The 11,506-nt window shown below is 30.1% G+C and overlaps 1 protein-coding gene across 1 annotated transcript; it reads right to left on the bottom strand.

The window, feature by feature from the left end:
- Positions 1 to 513: 513 nt before the first annotated feature.
- LOC141705146 (structural maintenance of chromosomes flexible hinge domain-containing protein GMI1-like) lies at positions 514 to 9,624 on the bottom strand (the record flags this gene model as incomplete). The annotated part of the gene is made up of 24 exons (XM_074508216.1): positions 9,418 to 9,624; positions 8,601 to 8,751; positions 8,410 to 8,462; positions 7,867 to 7,950; positions 7,574 to 7,643; positions 7,444 to 7,499; positions 7,170 to 7,275; positions 6,994 to 7,062; positions 6,831 to 6,917; positions 6,682 to 6,726; positions 6,443 to 6,563; positions 6,253 to 6,320; positions 5,143 to 5,259; positions 4,964 to 5,054; positions 4,684 to 4,718; positions 4,467 to 4,542; positions 4,177 to 4,362; positions 3,869 to 4,027; positions 3,678 to 3,699; positions 3,466 to 3,586; positions 3,247 to 3,381; positions 2,781 to 2,854; positions 1,840 to 1,903; positions 514 to 579 (listed from the first exon to the last, which is right to left on the bottom strand). Coding segments are annotated over exons 2-24 (2,049 nt in total), but the record flags the coding sequence as incomplete, so codon positions are not given.
- Positions 9,625 to 11,506: the final 1,882 nt, after the last annotated feature.

Below are 11,506 nucleotides of genomic sequence, written 5' to 3'. Positions count from 1 at the left end.
AGTGTAATGATTAAATGTGCTTTGTTGGTCGGAAGTCAAGATTTTCCGGCGTGAACTCTTTGAATGGTTAAACTCGTTCATGATTCATAGATTTATAGTTATTTGACATGTTAAATTGCATTAAAAATGATGTTTTTGTTGAGTTTGGTGTTGTCGGAAGTTGCCAAAATGAAGCTCAAAGGAATCTGTATTTTCCAGATTTCGACGTTTTTTTTTTAATTCTTATTTCCGTAATACGGCGCTTTTTTCGTCGTAAGTTCTAAAAATACGACAATATTATCTTTCGTAAGTTCTAAACATATGACAATAGTTTTCGTCTTAAGTATATTTATTATTTTATTGAACACATGGGCCCTACTTTCTAACTTGCGACGCAATTTTATCTTGTGACGAAAAAACGAACTTACTACTCGACCAAAAACGACGATTTTTTTTCCGTCGTAAATGGCTCAATTACGACGATTTCAGTTCAAAAAAAACCGCCGTAAATGGCCAGATTTGTTGTAGTCGAACCTGCTTAAGAATTTTCTTCTTCACATTCTTCAGTTTCTCTAGTTCTTCTAGAACCAAAGTAATTTCCTAAAAACCATGTATAATAGATTTATAACAGAAAATCTCAAAGCCAAGAAAATAATATTAAGAATATAGAAGATTTAAAACTTCTATGTTGTTAATATCAAAACTTTTATGACCCGAGTTTCGAGTTTGATTTAAGGTTCGGTTGAAACTGAGCTCGTGCTTGATCCCGACATTTTTAATAGAGTTCATACTCGAACCCGAATATTTTAATCGAGTTCAAGACTGGTAGTTTTCAACCGGGCTCGGCTCGATTATACTCTTGGTTGTTTGTACACAAGTATAAAGTTAGTATATGGAAGTGAGTTAAATACCCAAGTCTCGATAATTAATAACTTAATATTACACAGTAATATATTATCAACAAATTAATATGGTAATATAATATCAATAAGTTATTTATTTAATTTATATAATTCTTTATAATATGGTAATATACTTTTCCCATATTTATTTAAATACGGGGACAAAATAGTAATTACAAATTAAATGTTTCCAAAGAAAAACTTGAGTCTATCAAAATTTTTAAGACCCGAGTTTCGAGTTTGAGATTTAAGTTTGGTTGAACTCGAGTTCGTGCTCGAACCCGAACATTTTTAATTGAGTTCGAGTGTCACAGTTTTCGACTAACTCCGGCTTGATTATACCCTTGACTGTTACACTAGTATAAAATTGGTATATCAAAGTGAGTTAATTACCCGAGTCTCGATAATAATTAAATTATTATTATATGGTAAGATATTATCAACAGTTAATATGGTTATATATTGTCAACAAGTTAATTATTTAATTTATAAAGTTCTTTATAAATTAAAAAAATTATAATACCGCTCTTGCACATGAGTATAAAGTTATTATTTGCTAATAAGCTAATTAACCAAGTCTTAGAATAATATTAAATTATAGTATAAATTTAGTTACCCAAAATGAAGAAACAAGTAGGTAGCTCAATGCTTATGTTATCAAAATATAATGAAATGGGAATTTAACTCATTTGATTGGGGTCATATGTTTGCACACATGTGTCATGGGTTCAATAGCGTAATACAGTAAAATAGCAAATCCACACTTTAGTTGCAACTTTAGGCATATTGTTGAAATATGGTTTCAGTTTGTTTTTTTACATTATATTAGTAAGTAGATTTTGGTATCGAAATCTACAACAAAAATTTCCACCGAACTAAAGATTTCACATGGTAGATTATTGATATATATATATACATTTATAAATCAACAGTAGTCTTTTAAATAGTTTGACAATACTTTGGGGCACAGCTCATCATACTCCTGCTGTGACTTAGCAAGTTTGCCTCTGAGGTTCTTGTTCCTGTAAAAAAAAAGGAGGTATGTAAGTTTTACTCAAAAGTTATGTATATTTAACAAGGAAATTGAATTAGTGGCATCTATCTCTATTAATTGATTTTTCTGTTTTTTTCTAACATGCTAAGAAATATATATACCCTTAGAATAAGAGCTTCCTCACTTTTTCTGATAGTCAAGTAACCTACATAGGATAAATAAGGAGATTAAAGGTTTAGCAGATTAAGAAATATCATCTAAAGAAGAACAAAATTTTAAAAATCTATTAAATTTGATATACAAATCAAGTAAAACTTACAAATTGTAATTTATATCTGAATTTAAACCACACTTTATGCGACATGTGACCAGATAACCGACTAATATTTGGAAATCATATTTTTCGTATATGATGCCCAAATATTAGCATCTAAGCTGTTATCACAGTGACAATATATTCACTTTTAAGACGACATGAGTTGAATACAGAATATATATCCATTTCAACATATTGAACTAGCATTCACTATTGCAGTAGTCACTGCATTTGGCATCTAAAAAAAACAAATTCCAAGGATGACGCGGAACAATCGGTTAACATTGTTAACATAATTAACATTGGGAGTTTAATTAACGTTGCAGAACTTTATATGTCTACTCTAATTAGTGGAGGAGGTTAAATTAGTAGTGGGGAAGATTTTTCATGTAACTCCACTTTGCTTTTCATTTTAGTCAATACAGTTCATGATTTCACATTGTTGTATATATATATCTACAACATAATAAGTTACTAAGCCCTCTATTTATACCATATAGCTAAGTTAATAATTTATCGATGTACTAATCTTCAAATACAATTGATCAATTCAACTTATTCAGATATTCCAATCATTTGTTTCACCTACCGAGATTTGAGCCTTTGATTTTCTTCCCACAAATAAGTCTCTTTATTTTGCGTTTGAAGTCCATTGTTAGAAGGCTGTAGCATATAAGCCCATGATAAGTTGGAATTTCCAAAACAGGATAGCACAATATATGTATTTGAACTTGGAAAAAGATACTTGAAAGAAGAAATCATAAATTATATCCTATATCATCTGCAATATTTTTCTATAGATAAATTTAAGAAAGCTTTATAAAGATTTCATTGACGCTTTTTTCACTAGAAAATAAGTTGATGATAGAACGTAAACATATTTAAAAGTATTACACGACTTTTAAAGAGGTTATTTATAGTTATATATTATGGATCTTATTATCAGTTTATAATATATATGCTCTTTGTTGGTGATATAGCATAATATAAATAATTCAATAAAATACACATATTTCATAAGTATTCAAGTTTTAGAGAGTACAAATTTGTCTTACCGTCTCTTCCCTTAAAAAAGAAACATTCATCATGTTTGGGGGAGAATCACGCACACCGGAGATAACATGTCGAGGTTGATCTTCTAAATGCTTGCTAATTTTTTTATTCCATCGAAAAGAGTCAACCTCTTCAACCTAATGTGAAAATAACCATTAGCAAAATAGTCTCTCAAGAATGAATACCACCAATGTTAAAAGCGTTACTTAAAGATATCAAACCTTTCCGGAGTCAATAGCTCTCAACGGTAATATAACAGCTTGACGAATATTAATTATAATATACTCCTCGTTACTGTTCTTTATTACTTGACATCCCATGTCATGCTCTGTATCTATTCTCCTTTTCATTGACAAAAGAAATATAATAAACTATAAATAAATTATAAAAAAGCAAAAATATAGAAAAAAATATTATATTTATAATCGCGTACCTGCAAATAAAATAAGATTCCCCTTTGTAAAGCAAATAATTGAAGGAGAAAAGAAATGAAAAATAAGTCAGACTTCTAATATTATTTATTGTTTCTATAATTAAGCATGCAGGTATTACCCATTTTTACTGTATAATAAAAATTAAAGAGATAGTGAATTTAAGCATAAATACAATTATTCAATTACTTACCACCTGTAGATCCAGGAAAACCTTCTACTAGAATGTAATCTATGGTGGCATATGTATTTGTCTTTTGGAATTTTGCAGAAGCTCCTTTCCAAATTTTGATCTTCTGCCCTGATTGCCACAATTTTCCTTTCCTGCTTACTTTTTTGCAAACCCTTACAACTACATATATATACATAGTAGAGAAATTCCTATAGTTAAAAAAGTATTGGTTAAATTATAGTAAGAAGTAGCCATAAATATTAACCAGAAAAAGAACATGAATCTTGGTAAATTAAATAATAAAATAATTATCTTGCATGCACCCTCACCATGGGGAGTAATACCAAGTAACCATTTATTTGAAGGATTAACATTGGCCATTACAGTTTCTTGGTCGTTGCAGACAACTTCCTCGTCAAACTTGGTATGCATGTTCAAGATCCAGTCTTTATACAGCCTCTCCAGTTGGGGAAGTGACCATATATTTTCTTCTTTAAGAATTTGGACATGTAGCCCTGTAAGTCCATGAGAAAAGATAAGAAAAGCTTTATTGCATTAATTAAGATAGGTAAAAGATGAGACGGGATGTACAATTGGTTGATTGTTTCAACACTAATACCTTGGTGGTCACGAGGCAGTTGAGCACCAAAGCTCTTCAAGGCATTCGTGTACGGATCTTCATGCATCAAGTCAGTCTAGAAAACAAAATCACTTAAGATTACATTAAAATATAAAAACAATTATCTACCAAATTGCCGTATACAAATTTTTATGTCAAATGTACTACATAATTAGTAGCAAACATGGCTGTACGGTGTACCTATTTAATTACATACCTTGCATTGTGTTGGGAAAAAACCACCATCTGTCTCTGCAATCAGAATTGGGGTAATTTAAAACCAGCTCTCTTTTTGTTGTTATAATTTGTTTTATGTAAGCAGGACCTTAGAGTTATAATTAAAGTTTACCTATAATATGACTAAAGTTAAAACTAAAGTTACTGAACATTACATAGTTTGTACACCCTGTGTGTATATGTAAAACTATCCATATCCAAACTCTAAGGTTCTACACTGATATTTTAATTATGTATATAAATATTATATGTTTTCTTACCGATGAAGCATTTAACTCTAGAGTAGCATCTTTTTAATCTATATGCTTCATCACCAGTTTTGAGCTTGGGCTCCATAAATGGAAGTAGTGCCTGAGTTGAGTTATGATGGAGCAAACTGTTCAGTCATCATATATAAAACAAATTTAAAAATGATCAAATATAGGAAGGTATAGCTTACCCAACAAGCATTTGGAAGTAAACGCCCAAGCCGCCTCACAGATACACAACTAAAGCCTTCAATACCATATCCACTCACATCCAGCTCTTTAATAATCCTATCAGTGTTTTCTTCCCCCTTCGTAAATAATAAATACACATGCTGGATTTATAAAATAATATAAAATAAATATATACATATACGATGTCTCATTTAATCAAAAAGAGGTAGCAAAAGTCTTTTGCACAAGTTCTCTATGTATGCATTTTGAGTAAAGTGATATAGGGTTGTCAATGGATGGGATTTGTATTGGATCGGTATTGATTCATATCGTGATCAATTTAATTTTACCTAATTCGGATTCGGATCGGATATTAATCAGATTTCTTATAGGCCGATTCATATTCGGATTTGTTAGGATCGCTGGTAATGGATTAGAGTCCAAGTTGTTTATAATTTTAAAAAAAAAAATTATATAAAAAATACCATGTATCAATTTAAACATGTATTATAATAATTGAATTATAAATACAAATATATTAACAAGAATCATGATAACAAACATGACTAATAAAGCAAAAGTTCAGCAGAGATTAAAACTTAATAAGGGGACTTCAACTTATATACAAGCTCTTTGTAAATCTTGTTTACAACAAGCAACGTGGGTGCCAATCTAATTCAATGTAATACCTCTCTCATAAACTTTAATACTTGAAAGTTAACACCTAAACAAGTTGTACAAGTGATAATCAAAAAATTAAGATACATATAATATGTTATATATATATAATATATTGTATTATATGTGAATAATATTATATATATAAAAAATATAAAGTCGGATGAGATCGTTAACGGATCGGATCGTTCTAAATACATATGTGTTACTTATCGGATCGGATCATTATCGGATCAGATTTTTTTCGGACCGGATTTTATTTTTAATGATCCATATCCACTCTTTAATAAAATTTCAAATATTATTCTAATAGTCAAATGAATAACCTTTAATTGTTCTTTTAACAGTAGGTTAATAAATATTGATGATAACGAATTTAAAATGAGATAACTTACTATATAAACATGAGATACAACTAAACACTAGGATTTCATAAGTATATACATATCTACCTGGATTATTGGAAAGTATACAAATGTCATTCTTGCATTTCCTTTCCTAGATGTGCATGATGGTGATCCTGAACAACCAACATTCTTAATTACTAAATGTCATATTTGCACTTGCTAGCAATTACAATATTTTAATTTCTAAGAAACCTAGTAAGACTGTAGGCTACACTTGAACACAAGAAATAGTTACCAGCAACTTCTGGAATGGATGATAAGCAAAGCTGCAATTTGAATTCTGGGCCACTGCAGGCGTGCAAGTTAGTGATGGAAACCTTTCCACCATCTATATAAGCTAAATTTTGGCCATTCACCTGGAGAACAATAAGGAATTATAATCCAATAAATGCTAAATGGTTTCAAAAGATTTAAATTATAGATCTCCAACAAATATAATGTTAAAATGTTGCAATAAGATTAATAGGTTTGTACCTGAAACTCAACTGGCTTGACCCTAAGAGCACATGTTTTATCAATCTGTCCAGTGGTAACTCAACATATGTAAGCATAAAAAGCTAGGTAGATCTACTAGCTCTTTATTATTTTTTCTGAATAAATATGTATAGTAGCAAGAAAGTAACCTGGATGTAAGGGAAATAGATATCCTTAAGTCTGCACAGGAGTTTATGTAACCCTACACCTCCCATATGAAGATCAAAAATTTGCACCTGTCAGTTTAGTGTTAGTATGGAGGAGATATTTGGAGGTGCTTATTTACATATATACGCAAACTGCAGCAGTTACCTTTGTAAATCTTCCCCTGAATGATTCTATCAGATCCTCTTCTGAGGTGCTTGGCATTCCACCCTCAGTCTAAATTTTTTATGGCAAGTCAATTGAAGTTGAGAGTGTGTAACTAGCTAGAAAAAACATAAAATTAAACATCATAAAGATTAAATTCATAAATCGGGTGATATTACCATCTTTATCAGAGCTCCACTTGAATCTTGTAGGGAGCCATCACTTTCGATATCAATGATACATATTTCCCCAGAGGCCTTTGTGTTTGAGCATATTCTGGCACGCCTAATTAGAAGCAGATAGGTAACAGACAAATTTTAAAACCTAATCAAGATTTTCCTGTCGAATTTAGTCTTTTTTTCTTGCAGTGTCAATATATAGAATTTTGTTGCCGAAATATACAGATATGACAATAGGCACAAAGAGCAATAAACTGAATTTCCAGTTGCTTACCTCCCTAAATGCATAGAGGAAACAGCTACTCCATATCCAAACTTGCCAAATAAAGGCTGCACTTATCAAAGAAATTGTCAATACACCCGAAATGTTATTAAAATGAAAATATAAAAAATGAATAGCTGACCGTCAAGTACAGATCACTGTCCCCTACTGATTGTTGGTTAAGTTCCTGCTCTCGAGAGGCACTTAGGCCCCTGAAATTAGTAGAAGATAAAAAATTAGGTATCAAAAGAGTACGACATATAGAACATTCTGCAGTCAATGTTAACCAGAAATCCCTTGAAAGGTACATGTGCAACTGCTATACTATAAATAAAATTATAGACCAAACCTTTTGCATGTGTCCACTCAGATATTATACCAAATAGAAACATTTGCATATATATATATATATATATACAAATATCAACATCTTACCACTGCACAATAGAGGTCTCCTGGCTAGAATCTATGCTGGTTCCATTGTGAAAAATAGAGATAATATCTTTGTTGATGTCAATACTGCAAATAAAATTTAGGTCACCATGGAGTATAATATATGTTTAGGTGATATTTAAACCACTTAAACCTATCAAATCTGGGTTCACTTAAACCACCATTGAAATGCAAACTATATATAATAGATCTTCAAAAAATTTGAATAAGCAAGTTAAAAATTGATGAAAACAAACAATTAGGTGTTTAATTAGTACTCCTTCGTCACCTCAATTATGTCCAACACATGTTTTAAGGTGCATATAACATATAGTTCTATAACTTAAAAAATATATATATGAAACTATTTAAAGAAATGAGGGGTGCAGAGGGATTTAAAAGATACACATATGCTACTTTTTTTTAACAATGATACGACCTAATCACCTCTTTAGATTGATTGAGTCTTATGTAGCTAATCATTGAGATACAGTAGAGGCACAAGATCAAAATATATAAACAATCACATCAAAGGGTTTTCCATACCTAATTTGTCTGAAGTTATTGTGATCTGACCATGAAGCTTGCAATGAATTATCCTGACATGTTAAAAGTTTACAAATGATTAATTATAGATTAGATTATTATAAAAAAAAGTTTATAAATGATTAATCATAAATTAGATTGTAATAACAAAATATCACCACAAGTATTTAGATCTAGAGATTCATACTTACAATCAAATCGGCTAGAGCGGCTTCAAAATTGTATTTTTGCTTTATTTGCTCAAATTTTGATAATTGTTTTGTCCTTTTAGGACATTTGGCCTCCCTACCCTCCTCCCTATGCATCCTTTTCAAGTTAGATGAGGTGGACTCCATTTCGATCCTGAGAATTATTGGGAATTAGTGCATACATATTAATTAGCATATAAACACACACATATATATACACACACACAAATTATAACAAAAATCAAACTTAACCATTACTGATTATAATTACACAAATTACCAATCTATATAGCACAAAATATAACCAATTAATTATGAACATTTTTCGCAATATATTGGATCTATATGTTTCCCAGATCTACTTGTAAAGGGATCAGATAGAAGGATTAAGTGGGGTCTTTGCTTACAATAAGGATGTTTCCTTAACAATGGTGGTGGTTGCTATTAAAATTGTTGATATAGGGAAAAAAATCAAACTAAACTATCACGATCTTTATATTTACACAAATTACTAATCCATGTAATGCAAAATTAAAAAAATAGTAATTACCAATTATTATTGAAATTAATAAATCTACTTGTTTTTAGGGAATTTACTTGTGATAGAGTTTCTGGATACTTGTGAAAGAACTATAAAGAAAGGGGGTTTCTTAAATTGAAGTCACCTTGTTATTAGAAGTTTGATTGAAGGTGCTATATAATCAAAGATAAAAACATACTCTCATGTATATATCTAAGGACTTGTTTGTTTACCAAATCTACCTATTTTTTATCACATGTATTTGTTAGAGCAGATCTACATGTGATAGAGTAAATTTACCTGAAAATATACAATTTATGACTGTATGTTTGTGCCAAGAGAGATGAAATTGATTAGATTGCTTCACAATGTAAATAAGGAGGTGGTTGTGATGAAAAAGGCCTATGTGCCAAGAGAGATGAAATTGATTAGATTGCTTCACAATGTAAATAAGGAGGTGGTTGTGATGAAAAAGGCTATAGAGATAAGAGAGGTAGGTGGTAGAGATTTTTGTTTGAAACTAAGATTGATGATACAGATAAAGATATAAATATGGATATTAATGTAAATTGTGAGTGTGTGGATATGAACATGAATGTGCTTAATGTGTGTCTGTCTCAATATGTGTGTGTGAGTGTGTGTTGATATTAAGTTACTTTTTGGACATGAATTGGTACTTTTAAGATTCTCTTCATATTATTAATAAATATTCTCCTTTTTTCTTCTATTATTTATTAATTATAATAGAATGATACACCTTATTTTATGAATATGTATACATTTGGCTAGTTGTTTATATGTAGTTGATTAACAAAAACCATGATTCCTATAAACATTTGAAAAATATTACTTTTATTTTGAAATCATAGTTTGAATATTGCCTACAACATAAAATAATTTAATTTTAATATTAATAACTTTAAAGATACAAATAAAAATATATGGTTCAAATCTTATCAAACCAATAACATATTCTATTTTATTATCTTCCACAATTTATTTCTTTCTAGTAGAAACTCTGTATTAAAAAATAAGTTAAAACTTGATAAATATTAAAGTAATCTATGAGATACTAGCTAGTAATAATAGAAAATAAAAGGTTAATTGGGTAAAGAAAATTTAAAGTTAAATTTATAAAAGATTTATTTAGATTTTAAATCAAGCCTATATTAATTTTGAGGTGTGCAGACTTAACTTTCACATGAGACCTTGAATCCTTACCAGCTACCAGTGCTACATCTTCAATGACAACATTTCCAGAAATTAATTTGCCATATCCCATTGTGAAACCTTTTCTATTGTCTCCAAAAGTCACTAATGGGCAAAGTATGATAGGAGGGCCATATCACGTGTCATATGTCTTGAGAATCCACTGTCTATGATCCATATGACTTTCTTTCCTTTGCCCTGTCATATGTTTGATTGCATTTATTAACGTGACTTTCTTTCGATGTTCGATTTTTTCGTGACAAGGGAAGAATAGATAAAATAGGACTCATGTACTGTACCAATAGACATCGAACATTCAACATTCATATAATGTTCTCAGACACCCTTATCTTCTAATAGATACAAAATATACTTTTCATCATTATTTAATAAGTCAAATATTTTCATCGTATTTTCCTGACTTATATTCAAATCAAATTGATATGGCTTATACAATACTAATTAAAATTACATTCACGTCAAACTCATCAAAAATTAAAGCATTAGTTTTGAAAATTGGAGAACTCAACTTATATATTCTCTGAGTTAAGTTTTGATGTTGCAAAACATCTACTAATTAATAATCATCGAAATACGATTTTGATGCACCTTTAACATGATGTTTTTCATCGTTCCTATCTTTATAAACATCATCAAGACTCTTCTTGGGTGATCTTTGCCATCCTCGTTCTTGTCTGTTTGTTTAAGTACATCAAATTCGTCACACTATGTAGTGCAATATTAGAACCTACTATATCACACCTTTCTCCAACTATCTCTACACTTTTTTTCTTTCAAAGAAATTTCCGCATTTACATAATCGAGCACTTCCTTGTCACCCACTTTCAATAAATTATCCAATTTTGCTTAAGGACATTCACGAACATATTATTCACATGATCAAGTGTTAGGTAATAAATACAACACGGGGGGTGAATGTGTTTTGGATTATTTTTATGCTTTTTGAGCTGTTATGGATGTGGTGAACAAAGTAATCTACCTTGTAGAGATAAAGTATTTTAACAGAAATAATGAAACATGCACATGAACACACTATCTTCAAAACTCACTTAATTTTATATTAAAATCAAGTATGTATTGCTACAAATTTCTGGGTTCTTTATTGATAAAGAACTCAGCTTCTTTCTCGAGAGAGTTACAGATTTTCTAGATCTATTTG

This window comes from Apium graveolens, unplaced genomic scaffold (genome assembly GCF_009905375.1).
Source record: "Apium graveolens cultivar Ventura unplaced genomic scaffold, ASM990537v1 ctg8595, whole genome shotgun sequence".
Lineage (NCBI taxonomy): Eukaryota > Viridiplantae > Streptophyta > Magnoliopsida > Apiales > Apiaceae > Apium > Apium graveolens.
The sequence above is the reverse complement of the archived record's forward strand: the minus strand, read 5'-3'. Positions and strand labels throughout refer to the sequence as shown.